General features: G+C 40.0%; 1 protein-coding gene across 3 annotated transcripts in view; it reads left to right on the top strand.

The window, feature by feature from the left end:
- ip6k2b (inositol hexakisphosphate kinase 2b) overlaps positions 1-6,907 on the top strand; it is a 29,666-nt gene extending 22,759 nt beyond the window's left edge. For all 3 annotated transcript variants that reach the window (XM_073072046.1, XM_073072048.1, XM_073072047.1), the window contains exons 3-6: positions 1,626-1,848; positions 2,659-2,819; positions 3,835-4,010; positions 6,138-6,907. In XM_073072046.1, coding sequence (XP_072928147.1) covers positions 1,626-1,848; positions 2,659-2,819; positions 3,835-4,010; positions 6,138-6,626 — 1,049 coding nt within the window. In that variant the 3' untranslated portion in view covers positions 6,627-6,907. The remainder of the gene's footprint in view (positions 1-1,625; positions 1,849-2,658; positions 2,820-3,834; positions 4,011-6,137) is intronic.
- Positions 6,908-16,212: the final 9,305 nt, after the last annotated feature.

Genomic DNA, 16,212 nt, shown 5'->3' with positions numbered 1-16,212 from the left:
AGTCGGCCAGTTCCATTGTAGGCTGTAGTTGGGGAAGTTCCTAGTACAGTAAGTGACAACATCTGGATGTTGCAATCTCATGCAGTTTTAATTTAAGAGGAAAGAAAGTAATGTTCACAAATTTTAGAGGAAATATGTTCACAGATTAGTTTATGTTCATATTTGGCACAGTAAATTAATATAATTAGGTTAAGTTCAGTTCTGGAATGTGGTTAATAGTATTTTACCTTAACAGTAATTATGTTAATCATAACACTCATCGGAATGCTTTGATGTGAAAGATGAAGATGTATATTTTTAGAAAGACATACGGCTTTAATTTTGCAGTGAATAATGTTTTTTTAAAGATAACGGCACTTTTTTAGCAACTGCTTAAGTTTTGCAATAATTTAATGTGTAAAATATGCTTAATGTGAATCTAGGGATGTTTTGTGTTATGCTTTGGCAGAAGGTGGGACTTTGCTCCATGTTTGTTTTCCAGGATAAAGCCCTAGTCCTTGTCCATGCTTCCCTTAGTTAACCCTGCCTGTCTGAGGGACAACCTGGGTTCCGCCAGTCCCCGGTTAGGTCCATTCTTGATGTTTACTCCAATGGCCAGCTGCTAAAGGCTCTGAACTGCGGGTTCCTTCATCCAGAATGCTCTGTCTGGCAGTCGTGCAGGATGACAAAGACCCATTCAGACTGCTGTTGGAATGCTCAAAAAAAGAGACAATGTTATGATTGAAGCAGCAGTCAAACAACAGCTGAACCAAATTCTTTAACTCATTGAGCCAAACCAAAGACTGGCCTCAGATTTACTAATAGGCCTCTTCAATGAACTTGCAAAGAAGCCTGCACAGGTCATTGACTGTGGGGGTTTGGTGGTACAATTTCACTGCTTCTAAAATGAAGTGCAGGACAGTAAATGGAAAAATAATTGCTAACCTTTTTCATAATTGCAATGTAATACATTTTTTCACTCAATTTTGTAATTGTATGTTGAGTTACAGGGTTTGTATAGGGGATTATGTGCTGTTTTGTCTGTCTCGTAAATGCAGTTCGCCCAAGTTTGACAAGATTTTACAGGATTCTGTATTCACTGTTGTCAAAATGTTGCAGCAAGCTTTGTATTCACTATTCTGCAGCAGCCTCTTACTATTTGGCTTTATGATGTGCATTGCTGTGCTCTGTTTCATAATTGGAAAGCTGTGGTTCATTGGCCTCCAAGATTTGGATGAAGTAGTATTTTTCATGTTGCTCTATTGCATACATTTATTCAATAAATTGCACAAAAATAACCAATTCCAATAAACAACTTCCTCAAGTCTATTCGTCTCTCTTGTTTTATTGACTCCTATCTATTTTATTACATGCTGATGTATGTGTAGTGTTTGGGGTGGGTGTCTATAAACTGGAAGTTTATATTTTTCCAGGTTACGAAGATGTCTGTCTAGTTTTTGCTTTGATATTTGTTAGGTTGAGAGACGGCGCAACTGCATTAAAAAACTGAAGGCTTGGGTAAGCAAACAGGCTGTTTTGTTGTTGCTGTTACTCTGTACAATCAAGTGACTAATTTAGCTGCTAAGGTTTTTAATTGCTGATTTCTGCCCATCTGACAGCTGTTGGCTTTTCTGTTCTTCTTGTAGGTGTTGTTTCTGTAAGCTTTGAGGAAGATGAAGAAGGAAATCTGTGCTTAATCGCCTACCCACTAACGGGGGACCAAGCCGATTTGGAAAATGTAGATAACTCCGAATGTGAACCTAAAAATAAGCTAATAAAATGGAGTAATAAGAAACCCGTGTTACTAGAAAATGATAATTACAGCAAAGAGCGGGTCAGGCAACACAGGAAAGAAGATAAAATGAAAAGGTTGGTTTAATTGCAATTCACTGTCTTTTAATTTTACCGTAGTGGAGTGGTTAGCCTGATGCTTTTACAGCTCAAGAGTGTCGGAGATCAGTTCCAGCTCCATCTGTAAAGAGTTTGTACATTCTCTCTGCTTAAATGAGTGGATTTCCTCTGGGTGCTCTGGTTCCTCCCACAGTTAATGGGTTAATTGGTCATTATAAATTGTCCTTTAAATAGGTTAGGGTTATATAAGTGGGTCGCTGGGTGGCACGACTCATTGGGCTGAAAGAGTCTTCCCCATCCTGTGTCTGTAAATGAAATAAATTCAATTCAATTAAAATGTATTATTTTTAATTGTGGGGTTTTATCTCCTTAGTCCTTGTATGTGCAATAAATGGAAAATTTGTCATTTTACAAAGAACAAAGGTTTTAGAAAACCTATTTATTTAAATTTGATTCTTTGAGTTAGACTAGAACAGCTTGTCTGTTTTGCTGGTTCTTGTGAGTTGTGGTAGAAACTATTTCCAGATGAACAAGTCGTGTCTTAGTTCTTCACCACAAGTTTGTACTTGAATATTTAAGTTGAACAAACTGGTCATTATTTTTTTCATTGTCATCTGATTCATTTATTAAAAATGCAATGCTTTGACTTCTGCTTTTCTCCAATACAATTGTAATTTGAATTTGGTTTTACATAGAAAAATATTTTTGCTTAAGTAAATGTTTTGAACATTTTGAACAAGAGAGCCTTGAAATCCTTGATATTTTAAATTTTTCCACCTCTGTTAAGTTGACACTGAATTTAACAGTCATATTGTTTTGTTTTTTTAGCCATAAACTAGATGAGGAATTTGAATCAAAGAAGTCAGAGGTGTTGTTTTATAGTATTGAAATGAAGTCTGGGAAAGTAAAGCATAACCCTTGGAGCATGAAGTGTCACCAGCAACAGTTGAAGCGTATGAAGGATAATGCTAAACACAGAAACCAATACAGTATCCTTTTCATCATTGTGGCATAAGGGCCAAGAGTACTCTTGCATCCTTCTCGTGTATATGAGTATACATGGTGTTTATCTGTGCAAGTGTGCTGTTTATTATTTCCTTTTTCTTGGTCCCTCATTTTAGGAATTTCATTTGGAGATTCAACGTGACATAGGAAGTCATGCACTGCTTTCTTTCATTTGCAAGGCTGACATTAATTTCATTGCTTTACAGTATACATGGATATCAGATTCCTTTTCTGAAAAATGTTTGAATATTTTTTTTCGCATCAATCATGTGCACTCTTAATAAAGCCAGGTACTTAAATTGGGGCAAGGTTAAGTGAAGGTTAATTGGGAGGTATTAAATCAGTTGGTTGCAGTAAGGGAATAAAACTGCTGTGATAGTCTACTATAGTCTCCCTGCCTTCAGTTACTGGAAAGCTAATAGAGAAGCAATATCTTTTTAAAAATATTTTTTCTTCCCCTCTATTCATCACCATTCCTTAGTTCCCTAAAAATTGTTCTGTGTGTCCAAACCCTATTTGATTTCCCAAAATAAACCACTTTCGCTTGTTGGGGTTAACTCTATCTGCTAATGCTTTATCCAACTTAGCTGATCTGCTGTACACTTATACAAATTTCCTTGCCACCAACATCGCAAATTTGTGTCATCTGCAAATTCATTAAACATTAATTCTTAGGCAGGTAAGAAGAGCTGCCAGATAAGAGTTAAGGAAATAGAACATTTTATTTTGTAGATATGATTTAAATGATTTTGATTGCTTAGTAAATTGAACTGCATTTTCTCAGTAATTTACCTATGTGGAACTAGTGTATGTTTATGAAATTGAAAAATTGTCAGTTTAAGCAATTAAATTGCTTACTAATTTAGTACAACGAAAGGCTAATTTAATTATGCTTAAAACATAACAATTTCTCTGTTGTAGTTGGAAATTCAACACAGGCCTGATAAATTTTAACTAACTGTCCTGAAAATTTGTGTATAGCCTTAACATCATTGTCAGAATTTATTTTACTGGAGAATTTAACCTCCCGGTATGAAGTTCCATGTGTTCTGGACTTAAAAATGGGAACACGCCAGCATGGAGATGATGCTTCTGAGGAAAAGAAAGCTAATCAAATCCGTAAATGTCAGCAAAGCACTTCAGCTGTTATTGGTGTCCGAGTCTGTGGAATGCAGGTATGTATACTGAATGCTATACCTGAGCTGTATATTAAAAGGAGTAGGTGAGGGAGTAAGGAGATTTTGTGATGTAGATAGCTGCATTGCTGAAAGCAGGAGATGATTGGAAAGGAGGACTTGTAGCTTCTTTTCAACCATTTCTGATTGCATGAGATTCCCTTTCACATATTGATAGCCCCTGTGAGAACCTGGGTCTTGATTCATTGCCAACTACTTAGGTTTGATCTGTGCTTTTAAGTTTGAATATCGGAGCACAATTATGACACTCAATTTATCAACATTGACAGAAATCTGGGATCCCTTTTAAAACCACCGAGTGAAACAATTGAGTAACCAGCCAGTTAATGTGTCTGTGCATTTCTCGATCTTGTCCAAGAGAAAAATTAATTTGTATGAAATTTGTTGGAAATGTATTCAATTGCACAGTGTTGCTGGTTTCTCAAACACACCCAATTTGTGAACAGCTTGCTTAAAAACTGCAACTGTAGTGTTTTAGTTTTGGTACTTGTGTTCAATTCAACCTTGTTTCTTTAAGAAGATTCATACTGCCTTTAAAAGATACTTTGCATTCTTTCAGCAAAGTGCTTGTTTTTAATTTGTTGAAAGGATAGAATGTTAACATGCTGTCGAAATTGATAGTAAGCAGCTTTAAAGTCTGGCATGTAATGTTGGGTCTCTGTACTCTGTTCTCTTAATGTAACTATAATATGTATAATGTGCAGTTGTGGAATTTTAGATCAGAAATAATTTTAACCAGGCAATCACTGCATTCTTCCTTTGGACTCTAGTACTATTAATTGTGGAATGGGTCATTATAATGTACACCCTATCCTCGTTAAATGCATCTTCAGACAATGCAGATTCACAGTTGTGCGTCAAACCTATTTCTACCAGCTTCTCCTTAAATGCATCCAAAACTCACAGTTATGCGAGGCTGTTGGGACGAGAAGCACCACTTTCCCACCAGTACAAGTCACGTGCGCACACCACACAGTCTCAGTCCCGCCAGTCTCACATTAGTTTAGGCAGTGTGTGGATGTGCGATCTTGCACTCTTAAACTTTTGTTGCTATTACCTACGGTGCACTGATTTTGTGCTTGAAATATTTAACTATGCCTCCTAAGCGTCTTATGTCAAGTCCTGGGCCATCAGCCAAGTGGCAGAGAACTGCTTTAACACTTGAAAAAAAGTTGGAAATTATAAACATGGCTGCGTCAGGTGAAGGTAACACAGCTCTGGGATGCTACTTCGGCCTGGGTGAGTCCACGATCAGAAACATAAAGAAAAATGCTGAGAAAATAAAAAGTGCAGTGATTGATTCATCATAAGTGTCTTCAAAGATTGTTACCAAAGTGCATAATCCGATTATGACAAAATGGAGAGAATGTTGAGTTTGTACATTGAGCATGAAACAAAGAAAAAAACAACACTCAGTCCCGATCATCTTCGTGTGAAAGCTTTGGAAATTTATGGTCGCTTTTGTTCAGAGGCTAGTGAGGAAGTTTCAGGTGATATGGTTTGCTAAGTTTGTTAATCGTCACAGGCTTCACAACTTAGCTGTGTGTAGTGAGCAAGCTAGTGCTGACCATGAACCTGCTGAACGCTACAGTTGCGGGCTATGATAGCTGAGTTAGGCATCACACCAAAGCAGGTGTTTAATGCAGACGAGACCGGGCGTTTTTGGAAGCGTGTGCCAAAAAGCACTTACGTAAGTTACAGATAAAACCTATTTAGGAAGCCCTCCAGAACGCATCCCTGTTTTCTCTATTTAAATAATTATTCACATTATGCATTTCCATACTATGTGTCGACTGCGCGGAATGTATCCCCGCATATAACGAGGACAGGGTGTAGTTCAAGAAGCCTAATTGACATCTCAGCTAAAGACATATTGTAACCACAATGAACAGAGATCCACTATATTTGAATTGATTAGCATTGCACCTGTCAAAAGCTGGATAGTGGTGTTCAAATATTTGTACCTTTTTAAAACTGCTTTAGATTCCAGAATGTAAGTTTTCCTCAGGGGTTGATTATTCTATTTGAAACTTTTTCTCAAATTGTCTTTTTAAAAGCCAATAATTAATAAGTCATTAATATGCATTGTCTTTATTTTCTCTTTAGGTTTATCAACTGGACTCTGGCCAACTTATGTTTATGAACAAATACCATGGAAGGAAACTTTCTGTACAAGGATTTAAAGATGCACTTTACCAATATTTTAATAATGGAAAGTACTTACGCAGGGACCTTTTTGAACCTGTTCTTAAAAAACTGTCTGAACTCAAATCTGTATTAGAAAAGCGGGAGTCCTATCGTTTCTATTCTAGTTCCCTGCTTATCATTTATGATGGCAAAGAGTCAGCGTTGGATTCTGATTCTGAATACTCAGACCTTTCTGAAGAGTCAGCCGATGAGTGTGCAGGCGCTTATGCTTATTCGAACTCTGCCAGCAGCATGGTTGATGTCCGCATGATCGACTTTGCTCATATGACTTGCAAGTATTTTGGTGAAGACAGTGTAGTTCATGAAGGGCAGGACACTGGCTATATTTTTGGACTTCAAAATTTAATAACTATTATTAAAGAAATAAGAGATGACAATAATGAATAAAGTAGAAAAGGGTAATGCAGCTGTTGTGAATGGTTTTTATTGTAGTCAGAATATCAACTGATCCGTTTCTTGGTCTTGACATTCGTGGACCCAGTATGGTGGGTGCTCGTCAGCAGAAGACAGACGGAATGGGCATTTCCTACGGTGGTGCTTGAGGAAAGCATTTACAGATATCTATTTATTTTAAATATTTCATGAACATTCCATACTATTTGCAATGTCAAATACCTCTGTGTTCCTGTGCGTAACTTCATAAATAAAAAATGTTTTGTGGTACATAATGTGGTTTGTTATTATTTAAACTGATCTTAATAGGTCACACTGAAATTGATACCCTCAATGGTTATTTAAATTGGTCAGTTAGATCCCATGTACTAAGGTATAGTGGAAACAGTTTTGTGCACAATCCATATAGACAGTGCAAGGGAAAACAATGCAAAATAAGGTAATGCAGAGACAATAAGGTGTAAGGCCATAATAAAGTGGATCATGAGGTCAAGACTCTATATTGGTGTACTTATGGGACTGTTTAATAGTGTTATAACAGTGGGATAGAAGCTGACTTTGAGATTGGAGTTAGATCTTTCAAGATTTTGTATCTTCTGATTGGGGAGGGGCTGGGTGGGAATAGAGAAGAGTTGAGCAAATGTTATTGTGAGTTGGCTTCATCCATTCCAGGCTAACATCCTGACTTGGGAATGTGAATTTCAAATTCTTGTCACATATTTACGTACATAACAACATCAAAACCAATGTCAAGCAATGTTATCGATGCAGCTGTTTCCAGCAGACTTGTGCTGCTTTCATATTTGGTTCCAGATATATATGGCTCGCCCACAACTGGGAACAAAGACATAAGGGTTGTTAAGGGTGTAAGAAAGAACATCTTTCTTTTCAGAATTGAAACTGCATTTTGGATAGATTACATTGGCGATAAGATAACCATTTTGCCACTACTCCATGTAAAGTCTCTCTGAGGTGCATTCTCTTTCTTCTTTATCTCCTGAGACTTCTCCAATGGTTGAATTTGTTTTCACAATTTGTGAGGAATTGGTGAGAGGAGACAAAATGAACGGCATCACGATAGCATAGCAATCGTAATGCTGTTAAAGTGCCAGAAAGCTGTGTTCAATTCCTGCTTCTGTCTGTATGAAGTTTATATCTTCTCCCCGTGACCGTGTGGGTTTCCTCCAGGTGCTCCTGTTTCCTCCAACATTCCAAAGATGTGTGGGTTGGTAGGTTAATTGGTCTCATGAGTTTAATTAGGTAGCACATCCTCGATGGGCCAGAAGGGCCTGGTAGCATGCTGTATCGCTGAATGAGTGCAGGATCATTGTGGATTTGACTTGCTGAATCTATAATTTTCTGTTTTCCATTATCTAACATGTATCGTTGCCACATTTGCCTATTGTGCACTTTGCTAAGTGGCTCCATGACTTCATTTTTGTTCAGTAGTGCATAGTATTGAAGTTCTTTTTTAACATCTGTTTACACTTTTGAAGTGTTTACACATTTACTGATCTCTGGAATTGACATTTTTTTTGCTGCAAACACCAACTTCCCTTTCCATAACTGGTGATTAATTTTCATTGAGGAAATTGAAGTTTTGTAAAGGAATGAAGAGAAATTGCAGTTCTGGTATGATCACACTCAAATAATAATGATTCCACAAAATCCTTTTGTTTTCTTGATCTCAGTGTATTCCAACAGAAGAATTAGTTTGGATAAAATTACAGTAAATAATGCTTTTGATTTTGAATTTGGTAATGCTGAATTTAACATATCTATATAGAGTCATAGAAGCTACAGCACAGAAACCTGCCCTTCGGCCCATTTAGTCTGTGCTGAGTTAGTAACCTGCATAGCCCCATCAACCTACATTTCCATACCCTTCCCATCCATGTACCTATCCAAATTCCTTTTAAATGTTGACATTGATTCTGCATTCAGTACTTTCACTCGTAGCTTGTTCTATATTCACACCAACGTCTGAGTGAACATGGAACAACCAACGTCTCAGGTTCCCCTTAAATATTTCGCCTTTCATCCTTAACCCTTGACGTCTAGTTCTAGTCTACCTTACCTCAGTGGGAAAAGCCTATTTCTATTTACCCTATTTGTACCCTCATAATTTTGTATACCTCTCAAGTCTCCCCTCAATTTTCTACGTACTAGGGCATAAAGTCCTAATCTATTCAAACTGTCCCTATAATTCTGGTCCTTGGGTACCAGCAACATAGTTAATGCTACACACAAAGGTGGACAAACAACCAATCTTCAAAAGAAGACAAACTATGGAAATACAAAAATAATAATACCAAGAACATGAGTTTTAGAGTCCTTGAAATTTAGTTCATAGGTTGTGGAATCAGTTCAGTGTTGAGGTGAGTGAAGTTTTTCACACTGGTGCTGGAGTCTGATGGTTGAAGGGTAATAACTTCCTGAGCTTGGTGGTGGAGGAACCAAGTACCACTTCCTCGATGGTAATGGTGAGAAGAGAGCATGGCCTGGATGGTCAGATTTCAGAGAGGTCTTTGATGATGGATGCTGCTTGTAAGTATGCTTAATGGTGCAGAGGTCCTCCAATTATTGTAGGCTTTTCTGTTCTTGGGCATTGATGTTTCTTTCCATACCTGGCCATGGTGTAACTACACCACAGCTTGTTACATACTGTTCTTGAAGGGTATGTAACAAGCTGAGATTGCTTGTTTCCTAAAGGAATCAATATTTTTAATGTTCACCTGAACCTACACACAGGTTTCATATAACCACTTGGCTGAAACAGCATACAATTTGCTTGATAAGGCATTGACATATTGATTTGTATTCTTGCATTTCTAAACTACAACCAAGAACCAAAAATAGTAAAGTGAACACCATTTACTGAGCTAAACCTGTGGCTTGAACTTAAGTACCTTAAATAGAAAACAAAATCCTTGGATACTACTTGTACCAGTTTAGCAATCCTTTTTCTGGCCTTAAATCATAAGCAAAAAATTCTGCAAATGCTGGAAATCCAGAGTAGCACACAAAAACTTTAGAGGAACTCAGTAGGTCAGGCAGCATCTGGGGAGGGGAATAAGTAGGTGTCATTTTTGGCCAAGATTTTTCATCAGGATTTGACCTGCTGAATTCCTCCAGCATTTTGTGTGTGTTCCTTTTTCTAGGTTTAAAATATTTTAAAAATTACACCCAACTTCTATATTCTTTTTTAAATAAAGTAGGGCAGTATCATAGATATATTCTGACACCCAAGGTTCCATCTGCTCCTGGTCTACAGTAGAACATGTACATTTCATAGATTGTTTGAAATGCAAATTTGAAAATGAACTTACAACAATGCAGCATATTTACATGTACATCCTCAACATAGTGCAACAGTTTCTGAGAACTAACGTACAAATTTCTGGCTGCAACCAGTCTTCAGAACTGGAGGTTCTGCACAATGTTTAAAATGGCATTGAGATGCTTCATTGCGAGTTCCCGTGGGTGTTTGAATGGAGCAGTTTATTTCAAATTAGAGTGCTCTTTTTCCAGATGCCCAATTTTCCAGGGTTAATGGCATAAATTTCCCAGGTTAACATTTATCTGTCAACCAGCATCCAGAACAACACGCACGATATGACCTGATCTACATCTTAATGCTGTTTGTGTGCAATGTCAGATGTGTTTACCAGCATCAACCACATCGTCTATTAATGAAGGCTGCAAAGAACATTTAAATGCAGGTCTTCCTTCAGTTCTATAATAACGTAACTGGAAAAAGTATGAACAATTATGAGTGTTTATTGAATATTGGAAGGCCTAGATAGAGTGGAATTGGAGAAGTTATTTCCAGCTGTGTGAGAGTCCAGGACCAGAGTGCACAGCCTTAGAATAGAAGGAACTTTAGTTTCCAGAGTTTACCTATTCACTATTTCTGACCCTCTCATATTTCACTGAAATCTCTCTTCAGCCTCTTTGATTCAATGAAACCTGAGAATAGTAATTTTATTTCATCAAACTTAAAGATCCATTGAGACTCTGACCCCTTTCTGGTGTAACTATTGTATTTAGGACAATAAGACACAGGAGAAGAATTAGACCATTCGACCATTGAGTCTTCTCCACTATGACATCATATTGATCCATTTCCCTCTCCAGCCCATTCTCCTTCCTTCTCACCATATCCTTTCATGCCCTGACTAATCGAGAATCTATCAAACCCTGCCTTAAATATGCCCAATGATGTAGCCTCTACTGCTGCCTGTGGCGACAAATTCCACAGATTCACCACACTCTGGCTAAAGAAATTCCTCCTCATCTCTGTTCTAAATGGACGTCCCTCTAATTTGAGACTATACCCTCTGATCCCAAACTCCCCCACCAAAGAAAACATGCTCTCCACATTCATTCTATCTAGGCCTTTCAACATTCAATAGGTTTCAATGAGCTCCCCTCCTCATTCTAAATTCCAGCCAGTACATGCCAAGTGCCTTCAATAACTGCTCATATGAAAATCCTTTCTTAAATAAGGGGCCCAAAACTGCTCCCTAAGCTGCAAACGAGGCCTCACCAGTGCCTTAAAGCTTCAGCATTACTACAGTGCAGTGACCAGATTTGTACTGATCTATTCTAGCTGGTGTTTTACACAGTTTTAGCATGATCTTCCTGCAGATTTTCTGCTGCCTTGACTTTAATATGAAAGCAATATATCAGAAGTACTCAACAGGTCAGGCAGCATCTGTAGAAAGAGAAATGGAGTTCACATTTCAGGTCAGCTGGTAAAAGAGAGAAAACAGCAGTGCACACAAAAGCGATGGAAATACTCAGCAGGTCAGGCAGCATCTATGGAAACGAATATTCCCATTCATAGATGCTACCTGGTCTGCTGAGTTCCTCCAGCACTGTGTGCGTGTGTGTTGCTCATGATATCCACGATCTGCAGAATCTCTGGTGTTTTTAAGAGCGAAATCAGTTTAGTTCCCATCTACATACCACAGATGTGATTTGGCATTTTCATTGACAACTATAAATTGTCTCGAATGTCCAGATAAGACCATATAGGAGCAGAATTAAGCCATTTGGCCAAATGAGTCTCTGCTGATTCATGGCTGATTCATTTTCTCTCTCAGTCCCATTCTCCTACCTTCTCTCTGTTCCCTTCAAGCCCTGACTAATCAAGAATCTATCAACCTCTGCCTTAAACATACCCAATGACTTGGCCTCCACAACCACTTATGTTCAAGTAGAAGTAGATCAGTAGAAGTTGGGGGACTGTCAAGAGAGTTAAATGTGATTGGTGTAGGATTAAAGCAAATGAGTGGTTGATTGTTATGGACTCAAGAGGGCCAAAGGGAATGTTCTGTTGTGTAAGATTAAATGTGCAAAATACTTAGAATAAGTGAAAAGAATCTAGTGCTTTCCCGGTGTACAGGTATTGATTTTAACTGACGTTTTGATGACAAGCTCTGCCATCTTCATCAGGGATGATGCCTGGGCATGTCCGGTCCAATGGTATTTATACCCTTGTCGTCCGTCCCTTCTGATCGGTTAGTCCTCATCCAGTCGGGTTTCCTCTGTCCCACCTTATTTACAATGGAATTCCAATTCTTACTTAGATGAGACCTTAGTCTTTGTTAAAATTCTTTTCATCCTTTTATATTTGAATGGCTTCCTTCACCGGGCAGTCCCAAAAGCCATTGGTGCGACACAGTAGTTTTGTGCTGTCTAAGTCAATCCCTTGCCCATTACGAATGCAATGTTCTGCTACTGCCAATTTATCTGGGTAATCCAAATGAATACACCTCCTGTGCTCCTTGATGCGGGTTTCCACCATGCAGCCTGTTTGGCTGATATACGCTGCTCCACATTCACAAGGAATCCTGTAAACACCAGCCATCCTGAGTCCCAGGTCATCTTTGACCTGCATAAGCTGCGATTTGAGCTTCCTTGTGTGTTTGTGGATGGTATTAATCCAGTATTTCTTCAGGATCCTGGCGATCCTTCCAGAAACTGTGGAAATATAGGGAAGACAGGCAGTAGCGGTGGTTCCTCCTCATTGTTAGGTTTCATCGTTTTTTTTCTGGCCCTTTTAAGGGCCCAGTTGATTTCCTTCACGTAGCTACTCTGCAGGAACACCTTGCATAATCCTCTTATTTCCTCGAGGAGACTCTGAGTCTGAAATAGTTATCGCATGGTTAATCAAAGTGTTGCTCTACGTTGGGAAGCGTGATGGTAGCTGTTGTTGTTGAAGTATAAGTCCGTGTGAGTGGGTTTCTGTCATATTAGAATGTCCAGGAATAGGAGGCAACCATTCTTCTGCACTTCCATCGTAAGTTGAACGTTTGGCTGTATGCTGTTCAGATGGTCCTGGAACTGTTGGAGTGACTGGAGCCCATGAGGCCACACTACAAAGGTGTCATCAATGTATCTGAAGAAGCATTTGGGGTGTAAGGGTGATGAACTCAGAGCCCTCTCCTCAAAGTCCTCCTTGTAGAAATTAGCAACAGCCAGTGACAAGGGTGATCCCATGGAAACTCCATCTGAAAATAGCAGAGTTTGTCATCAAAACATCGATTAAATTCAATACCTGTACCTGGTTGGAAGCCTGAGAAGAGTTTATTTCAGAATAAGGTTTATTATCACTGTCTTGTATGATATTAAACTTATTGTTCATAGTCTCAGTTGAGATACTGTTATGATACCAGCCCCCTCCTTTGTGAGAATTGCAAGAGCCCTAGAAAAGGGGGGTCAATGACCCGAGAGAGAGAGAGCAAGAGAGAGAGAGACAGGCTGAATGGACACAGGAAATGGAAAGACAGCGACGTGCTGGATACCGCATTCCACTGGGACAAAAGCTGGAGACTGTGGCATTGTTCTCAGGAGACACCTGGGAACTGCAGACCTGCCAACTCGCAGGGACATTGTAAAGCCCTCGGGCAAAGTGGGCTGGTTGAGAGAGAGATTGCATCACCTGCAACCTGATTGACACCTGAGATCCCGTGAGGCAGTATAAAGAAGGGTCTGAAAGAGGACGACCCTCAGACGCACCAAGGAGACACCAAGAAGCACGATAACGCTTCCCGTGGGAACGGGAAGCCATTTTGAAATAAGCCACGTGCGTTAAATTCCGAATGCGGGGTTTGTGGCTGGAACCAACGGAAGATCGCTTTTAACTAACAACGGGGAAGGTCGCTCCCCTGATTCCACGGATGTAAACGGCAAGTTTTTCCGTTTTATCTCTCTCTCTCTCCAACACGTGAAACCAAAAGCCTGCAGACTTCAGAGTGACTCTTTATATTTCCAATTGGACTCAGTATTATATACCCTAGACAACGAAAGAGCTTATTTCTGATTGATTATGGTTACACCGGTGTTTTAGATTGAGTTTTGACGATTTGAATGTTTTGTATTAACCATACGTTTGTGCCCTTATTGAATAAAACTTTTGAAAATAGTACCATTGGACTTCAACTGACATATCTATCTTTGCTGGTAAGTGAAACCAGTTACAGGTTTCGTAACAAGTGGGGTTCTCGTCTCGGGATTTGACACCAAAAAGGGGGAGGTCAGTCAATCGGGATTGTAAGTCAAAACAAAATAATTTGGATCTGGTACGCAGGTAGCCAGACAGAAAAACCAGCAAAGATGGACGTGTGTGAATTTATGAGCACCAAAGCAGACTTGTTAAATTTTGCGAAGGGTTTAGAGGTGGAAAACGAGCAGAATCAAGCTGAGAGGCAAAGACAGCATGAAATTCGGATCAGAGAGTTAGCAGCAGCGGGGAGAGAAAGAGAGAGGGAGGAGCTAAGGAGAGAGCGGTTTAATGTTAGTCGGGAGCTGAGAGTAGTACCTCCGTTCGAAGAGACGGATGTTGATAGTTATTTCTTGCTTTTTGAAAAGGTGGCAGTGAACCAGAAGTGGCCACGAGAGCAGTGGGTCGCGTTGTTACAAAGTGTGTTAGCAGGAGGGAGGATTTGGGCAGCCATGATGCCGACCCGCCGACCGGCGAGTGCGGTGGCTCCGCCCCTAGAGTCCCAAAGCTATCGCGCATGCGCGGTCACTCGCAGCCTGTCGGAAAAAGCGGCTGAGAAAGAGGACAGTTTAAATGAAGCCAGCAGTAATCTGGCCAAGATGTTTTTACCGACCCTGTGCCATGAGGGTTCCGAGGGTGGAAAAACAGAAAGCAGTAAAGTAAAAGGGGGTAAGGGAGAGGAAATAGCCCTGCCCTTAGTGAAGAGAAAGGTCCTAGAGGTAGGAACTAAAGTTGAGAAACGGATAAAGTTGTTAAAATGTCCAGAGTTGGACATGGTTAATCTGTCTGGTTTGGCAGAATTGTTTGAAGAAGTTCAGAGTTCTAAAGGTGTTCTCGATGGTCCCGAGAGTGAAATGAGGGCAGTCTTAGAGAGGAAGGGTATCCTTGCTGTGGAGAAGTCAGCTGAAATGGCCGAGGAGGTTGTTTCAGCTCGCAGGGTTGCGCCTTCCCCAACGGGGGGCTGCCTAGAGAGTAACTGGAAGGATCGGGAGACGTTAGAATTTGAAAAAGGTACGGGTATTGAAAGCCTGGAAGGGGCCAATGTCCCGTTTGAGTGTGTCCAAGATGGGGGCGCACGTGGTGCTGAACCTGGTAACAGAGCTCAGGGGAAGTCTGAGGTGTTTGATTCAGGGGGACGGGGCGGCCGTCTTTGTGGATCAGATAGGGTTGGTTCAGTAGGAAAAGGGTTAACCTTGGTAACCGTGGGAAGTGTGAGTTCCACGGTGTTTGTATTCGAGAGTGGGGCCAAGGTTAATGCCGAATTTAAGGGGGGAATGAGGATTGTTATTGAAGGAAACGGAAAGTCTGTAGTTCCCAAGTCGAAGGAAGAAATTTTAAACCTGGCAGATCGCTCACAGAGTGAGTCGGGAAATAGCGGGGCCCCCCACTCTATTGTTACGCCAGGGTGGGGTGTGAAGAGGTTGCATTCGAAATGCTACCTGAAAGAGGAGTTGGAATTAAAAACAAATAGCCTGAAGGGTCTTGACAGTTTGGGGCATGGTGTTGAAAAAATAGCCCCGATGAACGAGGCGGGCGGGAGTTCACCACGCCAAATTACTCAAAGTCCCAACGGGGGGACTCGCCAGAAGAGAGGTGACGGTTAATGGGGATGCCATTTTTTTTAAACAGCAAAGCAGGTTTTTACGGGTTGCGCCAAAGCCTGTGAATAATAAAGACAGACCTTTGGAGACCTGCCGGCGAAGTAAACCGACCGAAACGATTAGTATTCGCATAAACTTTTGTAGATGCACCTAAGCTAAGATCACACCTCCGCAGTTTTGTTGCTGAAAACAATAAATAAATAGGTGGTTATTGAATTGAAGTCTGATGCTACAAGACTTTAAGATATTAAGATGTTAAGATATTAACTAAAGGGGCACTGTACTTGTTAACTGTTTAGATGCTGACTTGAATGTATAACTGTATTACTCTGTAGTGAAAAGAAAAGATTCTGTATTGTATTAGATTCAAAATTTCTGTAAGACTGTACCACTCTGGGTTTTAACCGCTGGTAAAAACCTTTTTAAGAGGGGAGGTGTTATGATACCAGCCCCCTCCTTTGTGAGAATT

Source organism: Hemitrygon akajei, chromosome 19 (genome assembly GCF_048418815.1).
Source record: "Hemitrygon akajei chromosome 19, sHemAka1.3, whole genome shotgun sequence".
Taxonomy (NCBI): Eukaryota; Metazoa; Chordata; class Chondrichthyes; order Myliobatiformes; family Dasyatidae; genus Hemitrygon; species Hemitrygon akajei.
Note: the sequence above shows the minus strand (reverse complement) of the source record. Positions and strands in the feature narration are given on the sequence as shown.